Source organism: Equus asinus, chromosome 13, assembly GCF_041296235.1.
Source record: "Equus asinus isolate D_3611 breed Donkey chromosome 13, EquAss-T2T_v2, whole genome shotgun sequence".
Classification (NCBI taxonomy): Eukaryota; Metazoa; Chordata; class Mammalia; order Perissodactyla; family Equidae; genus Equus; species Equus asinus.
The window spans coordinates 47,227,761-47,242,402 of record NC_091802.1 but is presented as its reverse complement, the minus strand read 5'-3'; the positions used below and the strand labels follow the sequence as shown (position 1 = coordinate 47,242,402).

At 47.8% G+C, this 14,642-nt stretch overlaps 1 protein-coding gene across 5 annotated transcripts in view; it reads left to right on the top strand.

Moving 5' to 3' along the window:
- The first annotated feature begins 328 nt into the window (after positions 1 to 328).
- PECAM1 (platelet and endothelial cell adhesion molecule 1) overlaps positions 329 to 14,642 on the top strand; it is a 57,629-nt gene continuing 43,315 nt past the window's right edge. For 3 of the 5 annotated variants that reach the window (XM_070482056.1, XM_070482055.1, XM_070482054.1), the window contains exons 1-4: positions 329 to 602; positions 1,144 to 1,302; positions 1,385 to 1,411; positions 11,062 to 11,355. In XM_070482056.1, coding sequence (XP_070338157.1) covers positions 1,239 to 1,302; positions 1,385 to 1,411; positions 11,062 to 11,355 — 385 coding nt within the window. In that variant the 5' untranslated portion in view covers positions 329 to 602; positions 1,144 to 1,238. Of the gene's footprint in view, positions 603 to 824; positions 1,303 to 1,384; positions 1,412 to 11,061; positions 11,356 to 14,642 lie in introns of those variants that run through there. The other 2 variants (XM_014847987.3, XM_014847986.3) reach the window with 2 other exon arrangements.

Genomic DNA, 14,642 nt, shown 5'->3' with positions numbered 1-14,642 from the left:
AACTTTGATTGAACCATAGATGAGAGAGAAGAATCGTTCTCTAACTAGAAGCCATCGCTTCTCGGTATTTACCTTGAGGCAGAGAAGTCTTTCCTTTCTATGTCCCGGTTCAAATCTGACTTAGCTTTACCATGTGGCAGTATTAGAGGGTAGCATTTCAGAAACAGCATGGCACCCTGGCCTCAAGGCAACGATAATCAAATCCAGACAGTACGGTTAACTTGTCTTCTTTCACCCAGACAATCATCCATTCTACTAATGGGTTTTGATCTACTGGGTACCAGACACTGTCCCTGCCAGTATTCCACTCAGAGGAAGACTACAGAAAGTGTCTGACAGAGGGAAGACTAGGGAGGTGAGGGGGCGCAGAGGAAGGGCAGCTCAGCGTGCAGAAGATGGGGGAGAATTCTGGAGAAGTTGATGCCTAAAAAGAGTTACGATGAATGGGCATGAATTAGCCAGAAAAGAAGAGGAAGAAGAGTACCCCAGACAGGAACAACATTGGCAAAGACATTGACACATGACGTGTTCCGGGAACTATAAATTCTAGCAACCAGAATGTAGGGGTATGGAAGGAAGCTGTGAGAGACCAGGCTGGAGAGGTAAGCAAGGGCTGGACAGTGGAGGATTGTAAACTGACTTTTCCCTGGAAGGCAATGGGTAACCATTACGAGGTCTCCCTGAGGAACCTGCAATTTTCTGGAAAAGTCAGGCCTGTCCCATGGCCTTGCTAGGAAAGGCAGGAGGTCCAGATTTATGCTGTGTGAAAAGAGCCTCCTTGGGAGGCCACAGGAGAAGCAGAGAGATCTTGCTGAGTGTCCAAGGAGAGAAGTCCTTTTGGGTGGAGGTTGGAGGGAGGCACCCTGCCATGAGATGGGGCCCCCAAACTCAGGCGAGAGGAGGGAGGGTCAGGAGTGCTGAGACAAATGTCACTTGTATCTTTTTTTCCCTAAAAACCTAAAAACAAAGCAGCTGCATTCAGTGGCCTCTCAGGAAGGCCAGTCATTTCCTGAGGAGATATCAGGCTGGCCCAGGCATTGTTCCCAGTTTCCAGCAATGGCCGCCATTACCTGATCAGTGCCACAGCCAGTCTCTCTGCAGCACCCGGAGAAGTTACCAGAGTGGTCTCTCTGCTTTTCACAGCGCGGGTTTCTCATCTGTGGCACGTGGAAAGCATCTTCTGCCCCAGGGGCATGGCCCGAATGCAGAACTAACTGTGTGAAGACGTCTCTCTCAGGATGCATCAGGGGTGGGCCCGAGAGGGCAAGATGTGGCTCAGAGTCCTGCTGACACTTCTGCTCTGTGAGTTTTTATTCCCTTCTCACATTAGTTAAACTTTAGGAGAATTGAAACTAATTAAATCAACATATTCTGTCTTTTCCAGGTTCAAGCCTTGAGGGTCAAGAAAACTGTGAGTTGCGAAGTTTTTACCTAGTTTCATTGTCTTTCTGTGATTCTTGAAACTCATGTAAGATCGCTTGGGTTTAATGTTTATAACAGTTGAGAAAAATATTCCATTTGAGAGCTAAATTTTATTTCTTTCTGGCATTTTTAGGAGGTTTTAGAACAAAACGCTTGTACTGAACCAAGATCTAATTAGCTTGTTCTAGAAGTAGCATACATTTTCTAGATCCTAGTGAACTGCTATCTGTTAGGATTGGGCAAGTGATAAAAAAGTGAATGATTCCATAATTTGTTTTTTGTTGTTCTACCATAAATTTCTCGATTTCGTATTCAACCCCATCCTCAATCGTTTTTTTTTTTTTAAAGATTTTATTTTTTCCTTTTTCTCCCCAAAGCCCCCCGGTACATAGTTGTGTATTCTTCGTTGTGGGTTCTTCTAGTTGTGGCATGTGGGACGCTGCCTCAGCGTGGTCTGATGAGCAGTGCCATGTCCGCGCCCAGGATTCGAACCAACGAAACACTGGGCCGCCTGCAGCGGAGCGCGCGAACTTAACCACTCGGCCACGGGGCCAGCCCCCTCAATCGTTTTTATTCACAAATGAGATATGATCAATTTGTTAGATTCACGAGAACAGAACTCAGTTTAAATTGTGGTGATGACTTTCTCCTAAATGATCCAAAATAGATGTTGGATTTCACTTCCCATCCACCCACGAGGCTGTGGTTACACCCGCAGTACTTGGGGCTTGTGCACAGGAAGGGGCTTCTCCCTATCTTTGATGTCTGGTTTGTCATCCAATTTAGAGCTAATTTTGAATCTTAAGATAAGTGGGCTTTGTTTTGCTTCACCTGGAGCCACGTCAAGGAGGGGGCTCGGCTGAGTCTGGGAGCTGAATGGAATGGGAGCCCACAGAACAGGATCCCTGTGTCAGAGGTCACTTCAGTAGGGAAAGCATGGGGGTGACTGGGTTGCAGACAGTTGTACAGCTCTTTGGAGATGAGGTACATGGGCAATGCTGGTTTGTTGAGCCAAAGCTTAGAGCAATGGTTCCTGATGGGGCGGGCTAGTGTGGCTACTAGCAAAGCCGGTCTGTGGGTCTCCTGCTCGACAGTCCATGTGCTTCGGTGGTCATTTGACCCCCAGGGTAACCCACGGAGGCAGGATATCCATTATCTTCATAATCATCCTAATTGATCAATGATGTTTCTGCACCTCAGAGAAATAACCAACTTGTCCATATGAGAGAGAGTTAGCAGGGCATCGGTACCAGAACCTCCGCTGTCCGAAACCCGACAGTCTGTCTGGAGCCATAGGCCTGACTCAAATCTTTAAAGCCACTTTTACTTTGCCTCTTCGAGCCTTTTTGTCAGTCTGTAAAACGGGGATGATAAGAGAATCGATCACAGAGTCAGTGTGAAGATGAGACTGGATAAAAGGAGGTGACTTACCTGCCCTGTATGCAGTGGTTAATACTATCTGGTCCTAGCCTACCTTTACAGTCAGGGCTCCTGCATCCCACATCCCTGTCCACGAACCCCTTGCTCTTGTCCAGACGGCGCCCTGCCAACACCCGTGCTTCTGGGCTTCTGCGTCTCTTGCTCTGGACATCCTGTTTCCCAGGACCTCCATTCTCTCCCATCTCCTTCCCCACCTCCCTTCCCAGGGTTCCTAGGGAAAGTCCTTCAGACCTTCAGGGGTGACCTCAGGACAGCAGGACTTAGAGCAGGGAGGCTCTCCCACTGCTTCCTCAGGCCTCCATCTTGTTTTACACTTGAGGAGACTGAGGCTGAGAGTCCATAAGGTACTCGTGCCTGGTCAACACTGGTTGTTAGCAGAGTGGAGGCCAGGACCCAGGCCTCCCATTCCTTAGGCCACCCAAGACCACGCTGATGCGTTTGACATGCATGACCTGCCAGCTTCCTCCACGTTGCCTGCTTTCGGTGGCTGAGGTCCTTGGTCATCCTTGGCCCTTTCCCTCCTTTGATCGCAGGCCCCCAACCCCCTCAGCCGGCCTGCCTCAGGAGATGACCTCAGCTCCATCCTCACCTAGAAAACAGTGCTGTCTGGGGGGAACTCCCTCAGCTTCCCGCCCTGCCCTGGCTGCAGGCTTATCTGCCTCCCCACCCATCCTCCCAGCTTCCCTCCCGCTTTCAGAGGAGACGTCTACCCCGTGGCCAACCAGGGCCAGCCTGTCCACCTGGGCTCTGAGCCCATCCCTCACTTCGCCTCCGGGGCGTCTCAGTCTATCATTTATTCAGCTCCCCACTCCACTTTCAGTATCTCTTCCTCCTCCTTCTGGCTCTTTTCCCTCAGTCTATAAACACGATTAGTAGCTCTTATTTTTTTAGGAGAAAGAAAAAGCACAAACAACCCCCTCCCCTCCATTTATCTTGTGTCCTCCTATCTACCCATTTCCTTCCTCAAACTTCTCCCAAGTCTAGTTTATAAGCGCCGTCTCTGCTTCCTCACCTCTCAGTCACCCCTCACTCAGCAATCTGGCCTTGGCCTCCACCCCTCCCTGCCATTGGAATCCTTTCACCAAGGGGTCACCAAAGACCTCCTGATGCCAGCCGTCGCGAAGCCTCCCAGCCCTCAGCTCTCTGGGCCCTTGTGCTGCCTCGGCAGGAAGCCTCCTCCTGACCTCCTAGACCTCTTCCCAGTGTTCTCCGGTCTCTCCGCAAACCCTCCTCCTTCTCCCACAGGGGCGTCTTGGACTCTGGACTTTGACGGGGTCTGACCTCCATCCCCTGGTCTCTGCAGGCTCCGTGATCTTCTCCTCTCTGGAGCTCAACCCCATCTCTATGCCTCCACATGCCCGCTGCCCATCCCCTCCCCTCGGTCCAGTGGAGCCCTGGGCTGTCCTCTGAGCATTATGCAGGGCCAATGGGTGACATCTCCTAGTTGTCCGCCAGGCCACTCAAAGCCAGCTGCACCACCATGGCTTTGAGTCCGCACTGATCTTTTTCTGGAGTTCTCTACTTCAGTTGGCGGCACCCATAGCCTCCTGGGCATGCAATCCAGGAACTTTACCTTCCACTCTTTGCCTCAATCTCCATATCCAGTCAAACAAGTCTTTTTTTTTATTGTAATAAAATACACGTAATATAAAATTTTATTATGAATGGCATTTAGTACATAGTACATAATAAATTCATAGTTGTGAAAATATCACCACTGTCTAGTTCCAGAACATTTTTTTTTTTCCTTTTTCTCCCCAAAGCCCCCCGGTACATAGTTGTATATTCTTCATTGGGGGTCCTTCTAGTTGTGGCATGTGGGACGCTGCCTCAGCGTGGTCTGATGAGCAGTGCCATGTCCGCGCCCAGGATTCGAACCAACGAAACACTGGGCCGCCTGCAGTGGAGTGTGCGAACTTAACCACTCGGCCACGGGGCCAGGCCCTAGTTCCAGAACATTTTGATCACTCCAAAAAATAAATCCTTTTGTGTCCACTAAATATTTCTCGAGTCCACTCCTTCCTTTATTCCCACTGTGCTGGCCTCATCAGCTTCCACCTGAACCCTTGTCCAAGCTGTTGCAGGCCTCTGGTCTCTCCCTCCAGCCCACAGTGATCTTTCTAAAACTCCAGTGTCGTCCTATCACCGCCCCTTGAAGACCCTCCGGACAGGGCCCAGCTTGTCAGCACAGTGGGCAAGGCCCTCTGGCCTGGTACCTTTTGCCTGGCCCACCTGGCCCTCTGGCCCCACACTTTGGTTTCTGTCACTGCCTGGGCCCAGAAGCATTGGTTTCTCACGCCCCTGGGCCCTGGTACGTGCTGTTCTCCTGCCAGAGCACCCCGCCACCTGTTCTTGGCCCGGTCCAAAGCTCGGTTCAGAGGTGACTTCCTTCAGATTTTTCTTGGCCTCTCCTAGGCCACCCTTCCTCTTGGTGCTTACATCAGCATACTCTAGTTATCTGAGTCCCCACCAGCCCACACAGTCTAGGACAACAGAGATGATTTCTTGCTCACCAAGTAAGCCCAGCACAGGTGCTTGATAAATGTCTCATTGAAAGAGGCTCAACTGAACCTGGGCATGCTTGAGATTCAGACGAGACGGGTCAGCACACTCTATGCTGAGCATCAAAACTCAGCAGGGATTCCATGCTTCTTGGCTGCCTGTAACTCTTCCTGACAATGGCAGGTCCTCCCCCACACCCCTTTCTTTCTGAGTCATTTCCAGGTTGAGTGCCAAGTGACCATCTGAATCATGATGCCTCATCTTCCCGGGGAGCACCAGCATCCGCTGACTGGTGGCTTGAGGTAGAGGGAAGCAGGCCCCTTCGTTTTAGGGTTTGAGGATTTGGCACTGTGGTCCCCGGGTGCCACATCTGTGCTGTAGTGACTTTGTGACTTTGGATCCTCCTCCAGCAGGCTTCGTCTCTCCAGGTTGAAAAGATTTGACCTTTTTTTTTAAGTTAGCTTTTTTTTTTTTCTTAAGATTGGCACCTGAGCTAAAAACTGTTGCTAATCCGCTTCCTTTTTTTTTTTTCTGCTTTTTCTCCCCAAAGCCCCCCAGTACATAGTTGTATATTTTTAGTTGTGGGTCCTTCTAGTTGTGGCATGTGGGATGCCGCCTCAGCATGGCCTGATGAGTGGTGCTATGTCCACGCCCAGATTTCGAACCAGCAAAACCTGGGGCCGTCCAAGAGGAGCGCATGAACTTAACCATTCGGCCACGGGGCTGGCCCCAGATTTGACCTTTTTAGGCTGTTCCACAACCCTGTCCTTCCTTCGCAACAGTTCTGCACCTTTTGGGTTCCATAAGGAAAGCTGTGGATTCTTTCTCCAGAAAAACGTACACGTGCATGTAATTGGAGGTGGTTCATAGGCCCCATAACACCCACCTGTGAACCTTTGGGGCCCCAGGTAGCCCAGGTTGTGAACACTCTATTGCGTAAATAGTGAGACCTACACACAGTAATCCAGTTTGGCTGTTCCCAGCAATTTTTTCACAAACAGGATAATGTTTTCCATATTATCTTAATAATCAGGTAGAGATTTTTGAGGACTGATTGCTTGATTGATTTGGGTTACCCTAAAATTTAGTGGCTTAAGAAAACAATTTATTATCTCACACAGTTTCTGGTGGTCAGGAGTCTGGGAGCGGCTTCGTTGGATAGTTCTGGCTCAGGTCTGTTGGGAGATTGCAGATAAAATGTGGGTCAGGATTACGGTTATCTGTAGGCTAGTCTGAGGCTGGGGGTCTGCTTTCAAGCTCATTCATGTGGCTGTTCCTCACCACGTAGACCTCTCTAGCTCACGACCTAGTCCCTGGCTTTGCTCAGAGTAAGTGATCTCAGAACAGGAAAGAGTGACCAAGACGAGGGTTGCAATGTCTTTTATAATCGAATCTTAGAAATGACATACTAGCACTTCTGCAGTATTGTTAGTCACAAGACCAACCCTGGTACGGTGATGAAGAGCCACACGTAGGTGTGAATACTAGAAGGCAAAGCTGATCGGCGGCCATCTCAAAAGCTGGCTACCACAACGATGGTGGTGGAGGTGGTGGAGGCGGTGGGAAAAGCTATGCTGCTGTTTTAGTCGCATCAAGTCAGCGAGGTTTTGGGTTAAGTTGAAGAGCTGGGATTCATATCTTGATCAATTTTCTAAGATGCTTTCCCTTTTTCAGTCCTGCCCTCCTTTCTTCTCCCTTATCTGTTCCAGCTGGCCATGGGAATCCTACCTATGAATTGGTTGAGTTAATTCATTAAGCAGGTGTGTTTTAGAGTTGCTTAGAGAAATAAGATGGCAGAAGTACCCCATGCTAGTGGATATATCCTCTCTAAAAACCACCACCTGATGCTTTCGCCACGTTTGCTTAAAATTGCTAAAAAGCAATACAGCTCCTTAAAAAGGAAATGAACTGGTCAGTAGGAGACCCAGGCAGGGACGGTGCTGAGGCTGGAAGGGCTGGAGTAGGGAAGAATTGTGAAATGCAGACTGAACTCCAGGCGGGCAGAAACTGTGCCTGTCTCACTCTTCTCTGAACCTCCAGTCCTGGGTGAAATGTCTGGCACAGAGAAGACCCCTTAAATGTCTGCTGAATGAATGGTGCTAAGGAAGAGGGAAGGGACTGTCAACCAGGGACAGGCACTGGGCAGTGCATACTCTGTGACTTCAATGCTTTCCGCCATCTTGGTTCGGTTATTGTTCAAGATTAGAATACCAGGGAGGGCAGGTATTTGTGTTGCCATTTTATAGGAGAAGTGGTAGCCCAGAGGAGTTAAATAACCCCCCACCTCCCCTAGCCATTACTGACGGCTGAGGGGTCAGGAGTTTGGCCCCGGGCGTGCCTCACTTGCCTTCTTCCAGACCCAGCTCTGTGTCTCAGCCTGGGGTATAACCACCATGGGTGTGCATTTCATTCAGGATGATGACAGTAAAGCAGCCCAATACAGCGGGATGACCAACACTGGGAGTCCAGAGAAGTCGCAGTACTTAACCTAGAAAATTAAAAAATGGTTTTCTTTGAAAAAATTCACTAGCAATATGGAGTCAAGATAGAGCTTTAGAGACTTCAAGACTCGAGTTAGTTTTATACCTGTGACTGACAGAATTTTGCTAACATTTCGTCTGTGCTAGAAATTGCTCCAATTCCTCAAACTCAGGTTCCCATTTACACTTACCATTATTATGTCCATTGTATGGATAAGCAAACTGAGGCTCAGAGAAGCTCAGTGACTTGCCAAAAGCCACACAGTTTGTGAGCAGAGGCGGGATTTGGTCCAGGCAGTCTGGCTTTGCACTCATCTTGGGCTCTCTGTTGTCTCCCAATAGAATCACTGTACTAAAAGCACGGCTTGAAATGAAGGAGGAGGAACTGAAGGGGCAGCAAGACCTGCCTGTCCCTACCTGGGAATGAGCCGTATGAATCGTTGGGAAACTAATTATGGTCCAAAGAAACTTCTGTTCTGAGAGCTCACCCAGCGGGCTCCTCAGGCCGGGAGCTAATCGAGTACAGAGAAAGACAGAAAAGGGAGTTCTAAAGATTAATGCTGCGGGAAACAACTCAGATTTAAACAGCCCCCTTGTTTCATCTTGTGGAGTGATCAGATGCCATTTTTTGTTAAATTAATTCCTCAGAAGAAAGTAATAGGTGTGGACTATTGTATTCATTTTAACACCTGAGATACGTCACAGAAAAATTAAATTCTAAATTGTTAAAAAAAAAATGCTTAACTTTACTAAAAGAGGGGGAAAGAAAGATAATGTTCGCCAGTATCTCTAGCCAGCTAGCTAGCTATATCTTTTCTTGTTTGAAAAATGATTTGGAATCACTTGTAAAAATTATATTCTTGTTTGAGAGCCTGAGCCACCTGATTTTAAGATGGTGTACTTCACATTTTCCCCAAAATTCCTCACCTACCATCCATTCTTTCTGCCCGTATATTGATCACAAAGATGTTTGAGGTTGTTTTTATGGCAGGAATTTGGAGAGTGAATATTTCCTAGCACTGATTAAGCCCAGATCCATGTGCTTGAATAACAAACCATAGGGAAGGGAAGGCTGAGTGCTCTGAGATATATCAAGAAACGTGACTGGGATCCCAGATAGGATGCAGAAGGACCTATAGGCAGGTCCAAGAGGACCCTCAAAAGACAGACCTGCCCTGGTCTGCTCTGAAGCTTGGTCAAAAGTCCTGACTAATGAGCATAGTTCAGAACCTTCTAGCCTGAAAAATTTTCATAGCAGCGGCCCACCTCCAACCAATCAACAGACAGAGGTACTTATTAAACAGCCAGAGAGCATCCAATTTTTTTGTTTTGTTTTTAAACTTTTCCTTTTTCTCCCCAAAGCCCCCCGGTACATAGTTGTGTATTTTTAGTTGTGGGTCCTTCTAGCTGTGGCATGTGGGATGCCGCCTCAGCGTGGCCTGATGAGCAGTGCCGTGTCCGCGCCCAGGATCCAAACCCATGAAACCCTGGGCTGCCGAAGTGGAGCATGCAAACTTAACCCCTCGGCCACAGGGCCAGCCCCAAGCATCCAGTTTTAAGCAAGTCATCTTCCCATTAGCCCACCACTACAAATAAGTCTCAAAATGTGATCTCTAGGGGCTGGCCCCGTGGCCGAGTGGTTAAGTTCGCGCACTCGGCTGCAGGCGGCCCCGTGTTTCGTTGGTTCGAATCCTGGGCGCGGACATGGCACTGCTCATCAGACCACGCTGAGGCAGCGTCCCACATACCACAACTAGAAGAACCCACAACGAAGAATATACAACTATGTACCGGGGGGCTTTGGGGAGAAAAAGGAAATAATAAAAAAAAAAAAATCTTAAAAAAAAAAAAATGTGATCTCTAGTCAGATAAGCTGAATTCTGTTGATGGCCTATGGTTGCTGGATATAAGCCAATTAAATACTGGAGGACATGGGCCAGAAATGATGCATTTGGTTGGTTGATCTAGGGCCTGGTTTCTGGCAGAGATCAGATAGCTAGTTGGGCATTGTGGCTGCTCTGGGTGCTTGGCCAGAGGTTCCTTTCCCTCATCAGTAGAGTAGAACCACTGCTCTTTGTTTCTCAGTGGCAGATGGTGATGGGAACTGCAAGTGGCTGCCTCAGAAGTGGTTTCAAGTTCTCATCCATCTGGTGAGAATTCTGAGTTTATCAGATAGAAAACACCAGCTGGGGGGCTGGTTCCATAGTTGAATGGTTAAGTTTGTGCACTCGCTTCAGCTGCCCGGGGTTCGCCTGTTGGGATCCTGGACCTACCTGCTGCTCGTCAAGCTATGCTGTGGCGGCATCCCACACAGAGGAACTAGAATGACTTACAACTAGGATATACAACTATGTACTGGGGCTTTGGGGGGAAAAAAAGCACCACCTGGGCCTGTGCTAATTTGGTCGGGCCTGGGTGGGGAAGGAAAGTTCCTGGGCGTGACCATCCAATTTTAGAACAGTGGTAGCCAGAGCCAGCCCAGTGGCTCGCAGCAGTTAAGTGAGCATGTTCTGCTTTGGCAGCTCGGGGTTCACCAGTTTGGATCCCGGGTGCGGACATGGCACCGCTTGGCAAGCCATGCTGTGGCAGGTGTCCCACATATAAAGTAGAGGAAGATGGGCATGGATATTAGCTCAGGGCCAGTCTTCCTCAGCAAAAAGAGGAGGATTGGCAGCAGATGTTAGCTCAGGGCTAATCTTCCTTCAAAAAAAAAAGCCATTATTTATTAAGCAATTACTGTGTGCCAGTCACTATACTGGATGCTTTCCTGCTCCTCTCCTGTAAGTCTTGCAACAATCTACTAAGTGGGTATTATTCCCTATCTTACAGATGAGGAAGCTGAGCTTAGAGGTAATCGCCCAAGGTCACAAAGAAGGTGATGAGCCAGGACTTGAATGCTTGTCTGCCTAAATTCTATGGTTCCTCCAGGGGCTATAATGTGGCAGCTCACAAGCTGCATACATCTTATGTAAATGTTTTATTTGTCACACTCTGAAGGCCTCCACATTTCTTGGTGGGAATATGAACAGCTTAGTACCAACTGCCTCATGCTTGACCCACCATATACACTCATTACCTGCCTGGCCTCTGTAGGCATTTGGGACCCCCAAACACTACACTGCATAGGATGTGATAACACCAATACTAATGAAGGTCACCAGGATGATGTTGTTTCTGAGCTAACAGGTGTGTCTGCCCCCCTTTCCTTGGCATTTAGCTTTCACCATCAACAGCATCTACATGAAGATCCTGCCAAGGGACACGGTGCAAAATGGGGAGAACCTGACCCTGCAGTGCATCGTGGATGTCAGCACCACCTCACGAGTCAAGCCTAAGCACTCGCTGCTGTTCTATAAGGATGATGTGCTATTTTACAACGTCTCCTCCATCGAGAACACAGAGAGTTATGTTATTCCCCAAGCCCGAGTCTATGACGCAGGGATCTACAAATGCAGTGTGATTCTAAACAACAAGCAGAAAACCACTGCAGAGTCCCAAGTGTTGGTAAAAGGTGAGTCCCTGGGATTGAACGTAGCTCCAGCTGAAGATGAAGCGTAACACATGCAGTAGCAAGAATAGTAATTGAATGAGTAGTAACAATGGATCTACCTGCCTGTCCATCTCCCTTCTCATTCATCTGCCTGGCATTTTCCTAACCTGAAAATGTAGGTATTAGCCATGCTCCCAGTATGCCAGACTATTTCTCACGTCATTGCCTTTGCACGTGTTATTCTCTATCCCAGGAATACCCTTCTTCTCATCTCTTTGTGAACTACTACTTTTCCTACAGTACTTGGCTCAGTGATCTCTTCTCTGACACTTTCCCAAACAAAATTAATCCCCTCCAGAGTCTCAGTCCTTACAGCTTGTATGCTGTCTCTACGTTCAGCGGTATTTATGTAAAGGCCATAGGGCTGAGTGTTGACACCGGATTCTGCAGTCACTCTGCCTGGATTCCAATCTGAGCAAGTCCCTAACTTCTCTAAACTTTAAAATTCTCATCAGTGAAATGAAGGTAATAAAAATACCCAGCTCAGGGAGTTACTGAGAGGATTAGACATGTGTAGGGAAAGTGCTTAACATAATTTCCAACTCATAATGAGTTCCCAATAAATGGCAACTATTATTTCACTCAATGTTGCAACTAATTCCCACACATCTGTCTACTCTTCTGGCCTGTGAGATCATGAGGAAAGAGAAGGAGTTTGATCTATTTTTGTATCTTGAACAAAGCATCTGGCTCATAGTAGGCACTCAATAAATGATTGTGGAATAAATTAAATAGATGAAAAGGGCAAGTAGAAATGGATAGGGGTTGAGAAACAGGAGAAAAATCACTGTGGGAAATTTAGGTTCATAGATACAGAGTTCCATTCATTCATTCATTCATTTACTCCCTCAAGAAACCTTTCCCAAGGCTGCAAGTCAGGAAATAATGAGGGCTAGACGTGAAAATGTAGCAGGCAGATCCCAGCACTGGAGGCACTTAAAGTCTGGTGGGGAAGAAAGACATTTAAACAAATCATTACAGCCCCATAGTCATATGATACGGGTGCCTTGGGAGCACAAAGGCGGGAGGAAACAATTCTGCCTAGAGAAGTTAGGGACGGCTTCCTGGAGGAAGGCGCATTGGGTCCAGATACAGAGTTTGCTTGATGGAGAAGTGGGGCAAGGGCAGAGAATGGGAAGTAGCGTAAGAGTGAGAGAGCACAGGCTGAGACAGAGGTTAGTATCCAAGCAGAGAGCCCCGTGGTCAAATTCCCCAACCTCTTGGAGTCTTCATTTCCTGAATCTAAAATAGGGATACCGAGGTAACTACGTGTATCCTTGAATGTTGTCTTGTTTTGAGGATTAAGTTGGATAGTGAATGAAGCATGCCTCAGTAACCAAGTGTTGAATGAAAGAATGGCCCATCATGTGTGAGGTGCTCAACCAGGCCATCCTTAGATGTTTTACACAAACAGGAATCAGGAAGAACCAGTGGGCAAGAGTTCCAGGGCATTTTTCTTTCATAAGTATACCATCTCTGACCACTTTCTTGTCAGTCTTTGAGGCCCACACAGGAGAACATGACTGCATCACCTTCTAGGCCAGTTCCTCCATGGGTGTCCTATGGACAGTCAGGGCACACGGCTGACCGGATATCCCTTTGTGCCATCAGGGGTAACAGCCACAGGGATGCACACCAGCTCTTCTTCATCTCCACTGAGGACACGGGAGGAATCAACAGATCTGGGCATTTACATTAGTGATGAGGAAAGTTTGGCAGGCCAAAAGTTTGGAAAATGTGTATTGAAAAGAAACGTGCTGGCAGGCTTTGGAAACTTAGGGTAATTTTTCTTAAAACTTGGATGATTTAATGGATAGAGTTGGTAAATTCAGCCCTGTGCTTCCCTGACAGCGGCTGCCATAAATGTCATTTCTGCATTTTTGTGCTCACTTGTATGATCAGAACATTCATACTATTATTACTTCCACTAATAAGAACTACCACTTAGTAGGCCCTCATGAGTTGAACGGTTATTAGTGCTGTACACACGTTTCACTTAACCCTTGCAATAGCACTGGGAGGGAAACATGGTTCCTCCCATTTACAGGTGTGGACACTGGGCTCAGAGAGGTTGAGCGGCATGCTCATGTCCTGTAACTCGTCAGAGGCAAAACCAGAGTTAGAACCAAGATCTATTTGACTGCAAAGTTAGCCTCTTTAACTCTTGATATTATGATAGGTCTTTGAGGTAGACAAAAGGCAATTCATTCAACATTTTTTGAGTCCCTTCTCCAATCCAGGCCAACTGGATCCAACAATGAGTAAGAGAGGATCCCTTCCCTTGGAGAGCTCAGCGTAAAGCAGAGCGATACCTTCACAAACATCTGCCGCCACAGGTGAAAATAGTGGTATGAATACACTGTATGTCCATGATCCCATGTGATGACTTCCCAAGATCTCATTCCCAACAGGACAGTCCTCTGCCTCTGAACTGGGTGGGTCAAAAAGAAAAGATTCATAAGTGTCATAAGTGACTGGGTGAGGTGGCACATCCAGAAAGAGGCAGGTTTAGGGTGCAAGCAAGTCTGCCTGACTCTAAGATGGAGGTCACGACCACCAGACCACGGGGCCTGGACAGGACATCTAATCTCACCCAGGCTCTCCCAGCTCCCCATAATTTGACCCTGGCTTACCACCCAGTGTACCGTCCCCTCCACTCCTTTCTCTGACCTAGACAGCCCTCCTGAAAAGCCGCTCATACTCCTTGGCACAAGCAGTTCCCTGTGCCCATGTGCACCCCAAAATGCCTGTCCTTAACTCCCGTCCCACCTCATCTGTCCAAATAACGTCCTTCCTTCAAGATTTCTCTCAGACCCTGTTCCTTTCTAGAAACTTCTCTGATCCTCCAGGCAAAGAGGGCCTCTTCTTTTCCCCACTGCTCCATCACTCATTGTCTCTGTAACACGCTCTGATGCTTAGTTATTTCCAGTTTTGCTTTTTGAACTGGGAGGCCACACGTCCCTCCTCTCTCCCACCCCTCCACCTCCACCCCAACCTCTGGCTTCGGAGCAAGACAGACCAGGAGTCAAATCTCATGAACTATGAACTTTTGGATGGGCTATGAACCTCTCTGAGCTCCACATTCTTCACGTATAAAGTAGGCATAAGTCTATCTTTCATGCGCACCCAGGATGTTTATTATGAGAATTACATGGGGTCATGGATATAAAGTCAATCCTAGCTTGTGGCGGGCATTCAATAAAATATAACAACATGGTAATACTAATAAATGCTGGCTGTTTTGTTTT